Below are 14,048 nucleotides of genomic sequence, written 5' to 3'. Positions count from 1 at the left end.
TGAATTTAATTCCCAAAAAAAAAAAAAAAAAAAAAAGAAAGAAAAAGAAATCATTGTGATAAAAATCTAAGTGAAAGTTATAACAGGAAGAATAGTGTGACTTTTCAGCACAAAAGTATTAAAAAGAAGACCATTTGCTCTGCAGCGAAGCCTTGCTAAGTTACTAAATTGTTCGGGCAAGGATCAGAGTTGTAACCCTCCTGCCTCAGCCTCCCAGAATTCTGGGATTAATATGAACCTTGGGGGCTGGGGAGATGGCTCAGCAGCATAAACACCTGTCTGGCAAGTGCATGATTGTGAGTTTAATTCCTGGTACCAAAAAAAGAAAAGAAAAATATGAACCTTGGGCCAGTGTACTACAATTCCACATTTTTCAGCTTAGTGAAGTTGGGTTTGGTTTGAATCTAACAGTATTCCTTGGTAAGGAAATTCAGCAGTTCAAAAATAGGTGATCTTCATTCCTTAAGTTATAATATACTCATGCACCTCTTTTGCTGTCTTTGTTTTTCTTTTCTTAACTTTTTACTATTTTGTGCCCTGGGGACTGAACCTAGGACTTCGGCACCAAGTTACGTTCCCAACCCTTTTTCTTTTTCCTTTTTCACCTTGCTAGGTCCCCCCAGCTGGGCTTGAATCTTGTGATCTTCCCGCCTAGTCTCCCAAGTAGATGGGATTACAGACGCTTGCTATGCGGCTGTATCTTTAAACTGCATTTTGCCTTCACAATTTTTAAAATTGAAAAATTGCCCCAGAATGGAGATCGGATTTATGTGACCTAATTGTGGAGGCAATTTGTCTCAATATTTATTGGCGTAAGACACCAGACATTCATTATCCAGCCCTCTCTGTGCTTTAGGAGTTGGGGAGTAGTTTGCAGGAATGGTGTTGGCTCGGGGCTCCTCAAGGGGGTTGCAGCCAAGATGTTTGCTGCGGCAGCAGTGACCTGAACAGGCACTACCAGGCTGGTGGGCCCTTTCCAAGAGCCCTATTCCCTTGGCTCTTGGCAGCAAGCCTCAGTTCCTTGCTGCATTGTTGGATGGCTTCTGTTTGAGTTGGGTATGGTGGCTGAAGCAGGACAATTGTAAGTTCAAGGCTAGCTTGGACAACTTAGCAAGATCTTCAAAATAAAAAGGGTTCAGGTTATAGCTCAGATGTAGACTGCTTCTGGGTTTAAACTCCCACACATCCTCTGCCCCCCAAAAGGCTTCTCTTTCTCATCAAATGGGCCTCTTCGTAGGGCTGCTGTGTTTCCCTGGGATGTAGAAGCTGGCTTCTTTATGAGCAACTGATCTAAATGTGAAGGCAAGAAAGAACCCTTATGACAAATAACTTAAGACATGGACAAATACGAGGTAGGTGGCACATGCCTGTAGTTGCAGCTACTCAGGAGGCCGAGGCAGGAAGATTGAAATTTGGAGTACCATCTCAGCAATTTAGTCAGAACTTGTCTCAGAATTAATAGCAACAGAAAAGAAAAAACCTTGTTTTGAAAGGGCTGGGGGTGTAATTCAGCAGTAGAGCACTTGCTTAGCATGCACCAAGCCATAGATTTGAAACTCAATATTGCCAAAAATATTGGACAAAGTATTTGAATAGACATTTTCCCAAAAACAATATATTATGGTGAATAGAACATGAAATGATGCCTGACATAATTAGCTGTCAGGGCAGTGACAATATAAGCCACAGTGTATGGTGGCACATGCTTGTAATCTCAGAACTCTGGGAGGTTGAGGCAGGAGGGTTGCAATTCTGTGCGTACCCTGAACAATATGGTGATTTAGCGAGACCTTGTCTCTAAAGTAAAAAATTAAAAAGAGCTGGTGGTATAGCTCAGTGCCAAGGCACTGAGTTTAATCCCCAGTACCAAATCAAACAAACAAAATCCATTATGCAATATATTTATGCTAGGATAGCCATAATTAAAGACAGACAATAACAAATGTTGGTGAGGATGAAGAAATTATGGAACCTTGTTCATAGCTGGCAGGAATATAAAATGGTCCTTCAGTTCTTCAAAATAGTTGGCAGTTCTTCAAAAAGGGAAATATAGAGTTATTATTTGACTTAGCAATTTTACCATTATATATTAATTTTTAAAAATTATTTAACTATTTATTTACTTATTTATTTGGTACAGGGTCCCACTACACAGTTCAGACTCATAGTGACCCTCCTGTCTCAGCCTCCTTAGCACTGGGATTACAGGAGTGCATCACCATGCCAGGTTTTTGTGGCCAGTACACTGTCCTCAGGGTTTCAGGGCCAGCATGGTGCGTGGTACTGGGGATCAAACCTGGGTCCTTGAGCTTTCCAGGCAGGCACTTAGACTGCTGAGCTATCTCTCCAACCTGTTAGGCATATATTTAATGGAGTGAAAAAAATGTACCCATACAAAAACTTGTACATAAATGCTCAAAGCAGCCATAGTTATAATACCCCTAAGGTGGAAAGAACCCAAATGTTCATCACCAGATGAATGGATAAATAGAATGTGATATGTCTATGCAATGAAATATTGTTTGGCCATAAAAAGAAATAAAGTAACAGTACGTGCTATAACATGGGTGAATCTTGATTAATGTTACATGAAGTGAGAAGAAGCCAGTCACGAAAGACCACATATATGACGTCTTTTACATGAAATGTCCAGAATAAACCATGGTGGCAGGAAGCAGGTTAGTGGTAGAACCTGTGACTGCTAATGAGTATGGGGTTTCATTCAGGGAGAGTGAGGATGCTTTAAATTAGACAGTAACCATTAGTTGCACAATTATGTGAAACTACTGAAGAACAATGGATTGTATGCTTTAAAATTGGTGAATTTATAGAATTCAGCTGCTAAAAAAGAAAAGGGAACAGAGGCCCGAAGGCGTGGCTCAGTGCGGCAGCACTTGCCTAGCAGGTACAAGGGCCTGGGTCCAATCCCCAGCAATGACAACGAAGGGACGCCAGAATCTATTACATTCAGGCCTTGGAAGCCACCCCTTGTCTCTTCTACCACGTTCTGTTTATTAGGAGCAGGTCACCAAATCCAGCCCCATTGGAAGGCAGGAACCAGGCTCTACCTCAGGAAAGGGGGAGCGTCTCAGGCACTGTGGACAGGAGCTTAAACCTACCATAGGAATGGAGTGGTTAAGAGTGGGTGCTCTGAGCCCTCCTCCCTGGATGCAATCCCCAGCTCTGCCACTGAGGCCTGTTTAACTCTTAGGCTTCCATTACCTTGACTGGCAGTAAGGATTAATGACAGCAGCTCTTTCATGGAGTTTATTTACTCTGTTACCTCACTTTTTCATGGAGCAAGGTAAATAAAAAGCACAGGCTAGCTGCTGAGGACCTAATAAACATCTAATAACTGTTTCCTTCTTCTCCCCGTGCTGATGCCCAGCCCAGTAGTTCACCGTGGCCCTGAACTGTGGGGTGGGAGGAGCACTGGGACCGAGCCCCCACAGGACTTTGGTAATGGTGTGGTCCAGCCAAGGTCAGATGCTGACTGTGGTAGACTCAGAAATTTTAATTTCCTGGCTTGCCCAGGAAGGAGAGCAGAACGTTAATTTATTAGTTTATGCTGAGTAGACTAGAAAACTTCTGCTGGCCAGAGCAATCTTTCTAGAAGGATATTATTTTGAGAAGCCACATTAAATCAGGTTCCATGGGAAGCCGAGTGTCCAGCAAAAGGGGTTGAGTGGCCCTACTGCCATTTTTTACCAGTATGGCGGCCTCTGTTCCCTTGGGCTCTTTGAGTCACGCTCTGCAGGTACGATCACAAGCCAGAGCCACTTCCCTGTGTGGATCTCAAGATCTTCTGCTCAGTGGGCTAAGCTCCTGCTTAGACAAGTGCAGGACCGTTTTTTGATCCTAGGTACCACAAGCTGTGCTGGCCCAGCCCCCAGGCTTGCTGAGCCGGTCACCGAGTCCAGGACACCAAGTCCAGGCCACCAAGCCCAGGTGTGGTGGTGCATGCCTTTAATCCCAGCACTGGGAAGGCTGAAAACCAGGAGTGTGAGCTGCATAGTGAGATCCTGTACCAAATACATTAAAAAAAAAATCCTCTCTTTCTGGCACAACAGATGCTTGAAGTGCTCCAGAGCTCTGTCCCAAGAGCTATGTGGTTCCCAGTTGCCTAACTTGCAGCAGCCTACCGCTTCTCTCTTAGAAGGCAGAGAGGATGGGGCTGGAGAGATGGCTCAGTGGTCTAAAGCACCTACTTGGAACAAGCTTGGCAAAGCACAGGGACCACGGTTCGATCCCCCAGCACCACATGCCAGCCAGCCCCGCCCACAGGTGGCTGAACTGGCCACACACACAATAAATAAAATGTAAAAATAAATAAAAATTAAAAATAAATAAATAAAATAAAGGATTCTTAGAAGGCAGAGAGGAGCCAGGGAGATAGCTCAGTAGAATAAGTGCTTGCCTGGCAATCACAAGGGCCTGAGTTCAATCCCTGGTTCCACAAAGAAAAAAAAAAAGGAGGCAGAGAGTAGAATGGGTAAACCCACTTCTGAGCCTGGCCAGGGCTGCTGGTGGACCAAGTGGCTGGGAAGCAGAAGGGGGCGGTGCTTAGCAGCAGCTCCTCTCACCTTCCGCCTGCAGGGGAGTCCTGGGCGCAGGTGGTCTCACAAAGTCAGGGTGAATCTGTGAACTGGGCTCCCTGTGTAGCCCACCCCCTTTGTACCTTTATCCTCATATCATAACCCTTTCAGTGGCTTTTAACATGGAACAGTTCTTAAATGGGCAGCTGCTTTTGAAGTGAATTAGGTTTTAGGGCAATTTTTTACTTTATGTGGGCCAGGCTCATCTCTCTAGATGTATACTCCGCACTCCCTGGACTGGCATAGGCTCCCCCAGGGCCACGGAGGGGTGCAGCCCACATCTTGCGTTGTGCTCCAAGTGTGCCTCTTCTTGGAGAGAAGTCAGATTCCACCTTCCTGTGGTCCTCTACTGAGGATTGTCTGCCAGGTTGAAAGTCTTAGCCCGCTCCTGTACCCTTTCCACTGTGACCAGTCAGTCTGCAACCCCCGCACGCCTGCACCCAGCAGAATCTGGGCTTGTTGCCTGTTATGGTTTATATCTAGATCTTCCCTGATGATTTGCGGTGAGGAAAACCTGGCTGGAGGAGCTAGGTCATTGGGAGCGTGGCCTGGACAGGTGTGATTGTTCTGGCTACCAAATATGGAGTCGGGCAAGATGACCTCAGGGACCTCGAGTGTCAAGCATTTGATGGAGTGGGCTGATGGGGAAGATGGTGGAGGGGTGAGGCATGTCCCAGGGTCCCTCCTCTAGATCTGAATTTACCTTCATCCATGAGCCTACAGCTACAATAGGGAGACTGGAAATTGGTCTGCAGGGTTTGGTTTTTCTCTGTTAACAGCAGAAGAGCTCCAGGCACTGTTGGCAGGCCTTCAAGGGAAGCTCTGGGGAGCTGCCGAAGCTTGCAGACTCCTCAATTCCAACTCAGACTTCCTACCAGACCTGGCCCCTCCTTTTCAGCTTCAGCCTCAGCCTTGCACAGCCCTGTCTGAGCCACTGGGTGGGGAGCCCCTGTGAACAGGCACCTGGGAGGGGAGTCCAGTCCCCACCTTCCTCATGCAGGTACCTGGTAGGTGTCTGCCAAATGGGATTCCTAACCAGTTGTGCTGGAAAGCTTGTCAATTTCTGTGAAGGGTCATTGTTAGGTGATAGGTGTCATACAGTGCAGTGGTTCCCAGGGATTTAGAAATCCAACCATGTTTGGGCCAGAGCTGGCTTAGCACTTGTAGTTTCAGAAAAAAAAAAAAGAAAGAAAGAAAAAAGAAAGTGCTTCGCGCTAAACATAGCACGGTTGGGTGGGTGAGATCTGATCCGTGACTGCTGGCCTTGCCTGTTTCCAGAGCTCTCTCTTGTACCTACTCCAGAGCAGGCAGTTTGTGCAGGAGGTGTCACAGCTGCAGTGAGCCCCAAAGTGGTAATTGCAAGGACTTTGAGTTAATAATGCTGTGGAGCCTCCCAGAGCCTTTCATTGGAGAACCTCCTGACCTTCCAGCATATCTGATCCCAGCTTGGGGAGCACAGTAATCCCTACCATTAGCTCTGCCTCTCAGCCTCGGATGTTGTGGGTCTAAGAGAGAGGAGAGCAGTTAGGGCTGGAACTGGAACAGGCCTCCTGGGCCCCGAGAACTGAATCCTGGCCTGGAGAGCAGCAGGAATTTTAGCAGGATGGGGCTGGGCTAGGGTTTGTTGGACTCTGAATTGCTTCTGAATGTAGTTTATACTCTTAGCGTGAGGATCAAGGGATCGCTGGGTCTCAGTGTTTGAGGGAGCCCAGGCAGAGCTATGTGCCATAGAGCTTCCCTTCTTTTCATCCTCCCAACCTTGCCTACCCTCGCTCCAGCCAGTAGCAGAACACAAACCTCAACCAGCAGCCCAGTGAAAAACTGGGATGGCAAATGTTAGAGGGACTTGGATTGCAGACCTAGAGGAGAAAGTCCAGGGCTGGCAGAACGCCATCTGCTCAGTGAAAGTCACTGAGAGACCCCTTTCCGTTGCATGTAAGCTGGGGCATCAATTAGCAACTGCAGAAGAAAAGGGGCTTCCACCACAGAAGGCAGGCTTCCTCCCTGTTGGTCACACCTGGTGGAGGTGACTGTGGAACAGGGTTGGCACAGCTAAGCAGGTGCCAGGGGCCAGCTCTGCTCCTCTGGCCTTACCAGCATGTGTCCCCTGGATAGATGGAGCTCAGTAGCTTCTTGAGGTTCCAGGCAGAGTCTGCTGGACAAACAGGGAATCTTTTCCCCTGAGATGGAACCCAGGGCGCTGTGTGCCAGGCAAGTAATTGCACTGAGCTGCACCACTGAGGAAGAAGAGCGTGGCCTCCTGCTCCTCTACCCCTGCTGGGGGCCTTGAGTGTCCATGGGTGTGATCTAAAGTCTTGTTTTTTTTTCTTTTCTTTAAATAAAAACAGGAAAAAAGCTGTGTCCAGCCCTCCATTCCTCGCCTCTTCTCTAGCCTTGCTGTTTCTCTTGTCTTTACATTTTTCCTTCTCTTCATGCTTTCTTGTTCCCCTCTTTTCTCCCTTAGTTCTTTTTCTTTCTCTCCTCTCCTTTCCCTCCTCTTTGTTTTACTTTTCTTTATTTTAATTAGAGAGGTGTATTGTTCACAAATATATGCATATTGTTAAAATACCAAGAACTGGACCTAGTCAGCTACTGAGATCCTCAGGAGGCTGAGGGAGGAGGTTGCAAATGTGAGGCCAACCTGGGCAGTCAAGTGAGACTTGGTGTCTCAGGGGTGGGGCATTGGAGAGGTGTGCCTCAGTGCTGCCTGTGGTCCACCCCTACTCCCACAGAGACAAAAAAATCACTACACCCCCAAACAATATAACAAGAACAGCAAAAGATTGGAATTTCTCTTGACTACTTCCTTCAAATTCCCAGTTTCTCTCCTGGAGACAATCCCTGTCTTTAAAAAATTTATTTATTTATTTGATCCAAGGTCTCACTATACAGTTTGGACTCATAGTGTTCTTCCTGTATCAGCCTCCCCAGCACTAGGATTACAGGCGTGCACCACTATGCCCGGTTTGGGGGCCAACAAGGCCTGTACAGCATGCAGTACCAGGGATCAGACGTGGGTCCTTGCCTTGCCAGGCAAGCACTTAGACCACAGAGCTATCCTCCCAGCCCCACAATCCCTGTTTTTAATGTGATTTTTTTTGGAACACACACACACACACACACACACACACACATGCACATGCACATGCATAGGCATATGTGTGCATATTTATTGTTCTGCAGTTTGATTGTCCCTTTTATAAATTCCTCGGTGATATTCCCATGCTAGGTCAAGTGGAGCCACCCCAACCATGGCACAGAACAGCTCTGCATGATTTATTTCACCATGTTTATGTTGGTGGATATTTCAGGCCCTTACTTTATGTTTCCTATTTTCTGCACTGCTGAGGTACCAGCCTCTCTGCCCTTCTCTGAGCTTTTATCTCTGTGAGTAACCTGGAGTGAAGATTGCTAGGTTGGTGGATATGCAGGTCTGAGTTCCAGTAGACAGTGCCAGCAGTCGCCCTGCACCGTGCCTCCCTCCAGCAGGGTGTGCGTGTGCCGTTGTCCTACACCTTTGCCAGCACTGATGGCAGCCGCACATGGTCAGAGCTCTGGGCTGTCTTGCGCAGGAGTGAGCTCCCCATCTCCAGACTGGCACCAGTTAGATTAGAGAGCTGTGCTGAGGGTCCTGCAGCAGAGGGTGAGCCAGGGGGCTTCTGAGCCACCTTCCAACCAAGTACTGTGGCCAGGCATGTGGCTCACACCTGTAATCTCAGCACATGGGAGGCTGAGGCAGGAGGCTCACCATGAGTTCAAGGCCAGCCTGAACTACATAGCGAGGCCCTGTCACCACTGTTCTCCCCACAAGAAGCTGGGGTGAGGTCATTTCTCTCATTATTTCCTTAGGTCAGCTGAAGCTGTCGATCGACGCCCAGGACCGGATCCTGCTGCTGCACAGTGAGTATGGCCATGTGCAGACCCCTCAAGGAAGGGGCAGGCCACTTACCTCCTTCCTGGAGCAGGGGGGCGGTGGTGTCACCATGGCCATGGCCTCTTTTCTCATCTTTGTACAGTATCCTGCTGTGTATCTACTGACAACAGTGGGCATTCACTTGGGGGCTCTTTCTATAGATCCAGCCCTAGTTCCTGGCTGTCTCAGTTACTTTTCTCTCATTGTTGGGACAAATACCCGACACCCAAAATTAAGGAAGGAAAGGTTTATTTAGCTCACAGTTAGTGGAGGTTTCAGCCCATGCTCAGCTGGCTCCAAGGCACAGAGCAGCTATTCATGGAGGTGGCAGAGAGCAAGAGGTGGTGGCCGCTCAGGCAGCTAGCTAGCCTCTCTCTCCTCCTCACATTGTAATGCTAATTACCCACCCCAGGGCCAGGGTGTAGCACTTACATCTGTAATAATCAATCACAAACTCCAGAAGCCGCCCCATGGCTGCATGAGGCTTTGGGGGGACACAAATCATAACTCTGGCCCTCTTTTGTCTGGGCTCCACAGCGTAGGCTGGAGCTGCCCTGGGCACTTCAGTGTCCCCCGTGTCCTGGGACAGAATAGCCTTCCGATGCTCCCTCTTTGCTTTTTTCCACTTTCTCTTTTCCCTCTTCTCATTCCATTACTGATGGGCAGTGCGTGGTTAAGGTCACGCTCTTTGGAGCCAGACCCTTAGGATCCACATCCTGACTTAATCTTTTACCCGCAGAGTGACCTTAAACAAGCTCAGTTTTCCCAAGTGTCAAATGGTGGTGCTAGTCGTGGCCACCTTAGGGGCTGCTGCAAGGATTAGATGAGTTCGTATTGGTAAAGTGCTTAAGCTGAGCACATTGTAAACCCCATACACATGCCTGCTAAACAAAACAAAACCATGAGCTCCTAAAATAGTGACTGAGTGTTGACTGTATGGCAGGAACTGGGGACACCAAGGAGAAGCACCCGACTTCATCTAGGTTTTTTTTTTTTGGTTGTTGTTGTTTTGACAGAACCAGGGATTGAACTCAGGCCCTTGCACTTGACAGGCAAGCTCTTATTCTACTGAGCCGTCTCCCCGGACCCTCATCTAAGTTGTGCTGGTGTGATCTAGGTCTTGGGAAAGGTGGTAATGTCACACTCTGGCCTGAAGGAGCAACAGGCTTGAGCCAGGCAGAAGGAACAGGAGAGCTGTTCCGGGGGCTTCATGCAGCCGGAGCAGCGGGTGCAGAGGCCTAGCGTCCAGAGAGTGCAAGATGTCCTTTGAGGAGCTGTCCAGGATGACTGGGGCACAGCGTGGGAGGACTATTTTTTTTTCTTTTGGTACCAGGGATTGAACCCAGTACCTTGCACTTGTCATGCAGGTGCTTGTGCCACTGAGCTATCTCAGCATGGGAGGATTTCATACTTTATACATCCATTGCTTTTTTCCTGCACCCCGCACAGGGGTAGTTACTGAGTTTCTGTCGTGGTCCGCACTGCCTGAGTTCTTCTGTTTAGCCCAGAAGGCCCCGCCTGGCTCTTCAGCCTGCCTGGCGGTTGCCGCTCAAGGCACCCTTCACCCCCTCTTTCATCTGCCTCCTGTACCCCTGTGAATGCACCCTGCTGGTCCATGCCTCTGAAGCTTTGCTCTCACTGGTGTCTGGAACAACTTTCCTTTGTTAAACTCCTTTTGGAAAACACCTCTCCATGCCTCTGCTTTGTGTGCCTGTCTTAATCAAGCTTAATTAAAACTCAGGAAGGAAGGCTCGTTTTGCTTAGTATTTTCCCCACTAAGAGTCACCACTCCCGGCCCTGCCTCCCAGGGCTGAGTTTGTTGCTTCCTCCTCATCACAGCTGGGATACACAGTGCCTCCCCAGGTCTGGTCTGTGCACTCAGTGTGGGGTACAGCGGGGGCAGGTCTCCCTCAGTGTCGCTGGTACCCAGGGAGACAGAGGACTCATTAAGCTTGGATCCTGCTCTGGAGAACCATGCCCTCCAGGGGACAAATCCACACATCAACAGTAACTAGGATACAGAGGAGAGTGAGCCAGCAGGCGCCTGGGGTCCCTTGGTCCTGGCCTAGAGGGGCCCAAGGTGAAATTCCCAGAGAGGTGTTCTTTGCGTGCCAGTGTCTGACTCCAGCTGTGCAAACAGTTTTTGCAGAATTCATCTTGGCCTGCACCACCCCATTTGTCCTGAACAGTTTGCTTTGGCTTCCCCCCAGTCTCGGGCCCTTCATCCCTTCCAGCCGGTCCCTGCTCCTTCCTTTGGCTTCCCAGGCCTGCTGCCCCAGGCTGCTGGAGGCTGCATCCAAGCCAAACCCTGGGGCTCAGTCAAAGCCAAACATAAAAGTCAACAGAAAGAGACTTCTGTGGCCCTCAGGCAAATGGGCCACTCTGCCCTCAGGACCAGGCCTCACCCACCCCGCACCTATCCCTCGCTTTCATTTATCCTTTAGCAAGCATTTGTGGAACACATCTCCCTGGTCAGGCAGTCCTCTAAGCACTTTAGATGTATTTAATGGGCACAGTTACCATGTGAAGCACAGTTATTAGCACTGTGGAAAAATGGTGACTTACTCTCGCACATGATGTGGTTAGTAAGTGGTCCTGCTGGGACTCATGCCCAGGTTGGCCTGCTCTGGAACCCAAGCTATGATGGGTACTAGCCTGTCATTGCATTCCCAGGTCCCTGGCTGCACAGGGTCTGCGGCTTGACTCCAGCCCCTACCCTATGCTCCCCGGAAGCACAGTCATTAGCACTTATATGGTAGAACATATATGGGTCCCAAAGTCTTGTATGGTAGAACAGCACTGGACTAGGAGGCAAGAAACATGAGTTCTAAATCCACCTCTCACTTTCAGTGCCTGAGATCTGGGACTGATCTCTCACTTGTTTGGTTCCACTTTGCAGTCTCATTTCCCCGCCATAATGGGGAGGGTGATGGCAGTGTGGTTGGCTCAGTACATTTTAAGCTCCTTTCCAGCCATAAGATTCCGTGACATGGGGCTACTCGAGCATGGGCAATGGTGGCAATGGACGAGACCAGAGAGAGCTTAATATTATATGGACTAGGGCCTGGGGGTAAGGGCCATCACCCCTCTACTACATATGTCTTGTATTTCTTTTCAGATCTTCAGATTAGTGTGGGTCTGTGTATGCTCCTGTTCAACATTTTAATTTTCTTTCAGTCATCGAAGGCAAAGGCCTGATAAGCAAAGAGCCTGGAGTCTGCGATCCCTATGTGAAGGTATATGGTGGGGCTGGAGGCAGGGTGGGTATGTTTAGGGATCATATATCTGGGTTGGGTCCCAAAATCCCAGCATACCCCTGGAATTGGAACCATGCGGTCATGGTACTTCCTCACTCATTGGGTCAGTGGGTATTTGTTAGGCCTGTGCTAGGTCCATGGCCTCATTCTTCACAAAACCCTCTGCTGCTCAAGGTCATAGAGAAGGACTTGATTAGGAACAGGGCTGGGCATCTGAGGCAGAAGAAGGGCATTTCAGGGAAAGCCTGGGCATGGGCCTCCCTGGGGGCTAACTTTCTAGGGCTGCCGAAAACTTAGAAGAGAAGAGGCCTTTGGCTTTGGGGGAAGCCTCCCTGGTTGGAAAAGAGCAGAGAAGTGTCAGTTATTGCCCATCTTGGTTGAGCCCATGACTGTCTTCTTGGTAACAGCTATCAGGAAGCTTGTCCTGGTGTCTGACTCCAATACCTCTCCTCCCAGGGCTGTGTTCTTTTCCAACAACTAATGGGGCACTGCCCTCCATCCTCTGCAGAGGCTGGTTTGAAGGACACTGGGAAGCCTTTAGCCCAGAGACATGTAGAGGTAGCTGCTGGGTTTAGGTGGTTCTGTGGTTATAAGATCAGCTAATGCTTAATTTTTTCTTTTTCAATTCAAGATTTCTTTGATCCCTGAAAGTAATCGAGCACGCGCTCAGAAGACTCAGACCATTCCTGACTGCAGAGACCCAGCTTTCCATGAGCACTTCTTCTTGTAAGAATCTGGAGCCACGGGCCCTTGAGAGGAGCAGGATGGAGTGTTTATCTGGAAACAGCTCTGTTTGCCAGATCTAGAACTAGATCTAAGCAGAAAAGCAGTGACTTCTAAAGGGTGCCTTTGTTCTCTCATTCCCTGTGTCCTTGCATCCCTGGCCCTGGGCCCAGTGGTGAGGCCACTGCGATAAGGTATCACTGGGCTGCTTCTCAGCATACAGTGCCCAGCCTGAAGAGGAGGCAGTTTCCCACTGTGCCTGGGGCCAAGCGCTTGCCTTTAGCAGAAGTTTCCCAAGCAGAAGGATGTTTGCCTCTTGCTCTCCCCTTTTATTTAAACTTGCTAACTTCCCTCAGCCCCCTTGTTGATAAGATGGGGCTAATATTAGTACCCACCTTGGAGAGCTTTGGGGACTATGGAAAAGTCACGGACTGGTGGTCTTTTCTTGAAAATTCATAACCTAATTGAGCAGCAAAAGTAAAGCTCACCCACTGGCATGCTAATCCAACAGACAGGCCCTGATGCCTTTCTTGACAGACCCTCTCCTTTGTGTGGGTGTGTATGTCTGGGCATGTTCACAGGGTGGTGGTGTTTTCCAATGGTGTGTTGTGACCTCTCTCTTGTACTTAATGTGATTCGAACTCTGTAACACATGTAAGTACTCATCTCCTACACTGTTTGTGCTGCAGTTTATTTATCCACCTGCTTAGGTTATTTCCATAGTTTTGCAATCACAACTGACTCCAGGGATCTGGGCTGAAGCTCAGGCACCCTCTGAATGCTCTGGTCGTCTGCTTTGGTTCATAGCCCCGTGCCAGAAGAGGATGATCAGAAACGTCTTCTGCTTTCCGTGTGGAACCGAGCCAGTACCACCAGGTGAGAACTGCTGAGGAGGCCAAATCCTGCTTGGGGCTACGGGTGGCTGTCAAGTGGCCGGCGTGGAGCAGGGCTTCAATTAGTGCCTGCTGGATAAATGAAGGGTGTTAGTGACAATGGTACATTGCATAGGTTGCCACCCCCTGAGTCACCGTCACTCCAGGTGAGGCCAACAAAGACTTGCTGAGTGCTTGGTGTAAATAAGACACAGTGCTGGCCACCAGGGTGCCAGGCAACCCACGTGCGGGTTTTGGTCCCAGTATACCCACTGTGCAGGTAGCGACACCAGGTGCTGAGTGGAGACAAATTACAGGAATAATCTGCACACACCCAATTCTGCAGGACTAGAAGGACCCTGAAAAATTGGCCTCTTTTGCTCTGAATCACTGCTGTATGTGGTGCCTGGCCCAGAGCTGTTTAAGAAATATTGGTCATGTGACCAAAGGAATAAAATGAGCGAAAAGACAGTAGGTGTGAGAAGAGGGAGAGGTGTGGGCAGGCTGGTCAAGAAGGGCTTCATGGGACACGCAGGAGGTTTGCCTGGGGCAGATTGAGAATAAGGCAGAGGCTGGGAAGGGCATCCAGGTAGGGTACAGCATGAGCAAAGACAAGCAGACAGGAGCACAGAAGTTATGTGTAGGAGAAAACACGCAGGCTGACCTTGTAGAGCACAGGAGGGCGGAT

General features: G+C 48.9%; 1 protein-coding gene across 2 annotated transcripts in view; it reads left to right on the top strand.

Moving 5' to 3' along the window:
• The window catches only part of Rgs3 (regulator of G protein signaling 3), a 126,925-nt gene that overhangs the window by 10,883 nt on the left and 101,994 nt on the right, over positions 1-14,048 (top strand). For both annotated transcript variants that reach the window (XM_023723370.1, XM_004638480.2), the window contains exons 2-5: positions 8,445-8,495; positions 11,686-11,744; positions 12,397-12,491; positions 13,296-13,364. In XM_023723370.1, coding sequence (XP_023579138.1) covers positions 8,445-8,495; positions 11,686-11,744; positions 12,397-12,491; positions 13,296-13,364 — 274 coding nt within the window. The remainder of the gene's footprint in view (positions 1-8,444; positions 8,496-11,685; positions 11,745-12,396; positions 12,492-13,295; positions 13,365-14,048) is intronic.

This window comes from Octodon degus, unplaced genomic scaffold (genome assembly GCF_000260255.1).
Source record: "Octodon degus isolate 3935 unplaced genomic scaffold, OctDeg1.0 scaffold00098, whole genome shotgun sequence".
NCBI classification, from domain to species: Eukaryota; Metazoa; Chordata; class Mammalia; order Rodentia; family Octodontidae; genus Octodon; species Octodon degus.
The sequence above is the reverse complement of the archived record's forward strand: the minus strand, read 5'-3'. Positions and strand labels throughout refer to the sequence as shown.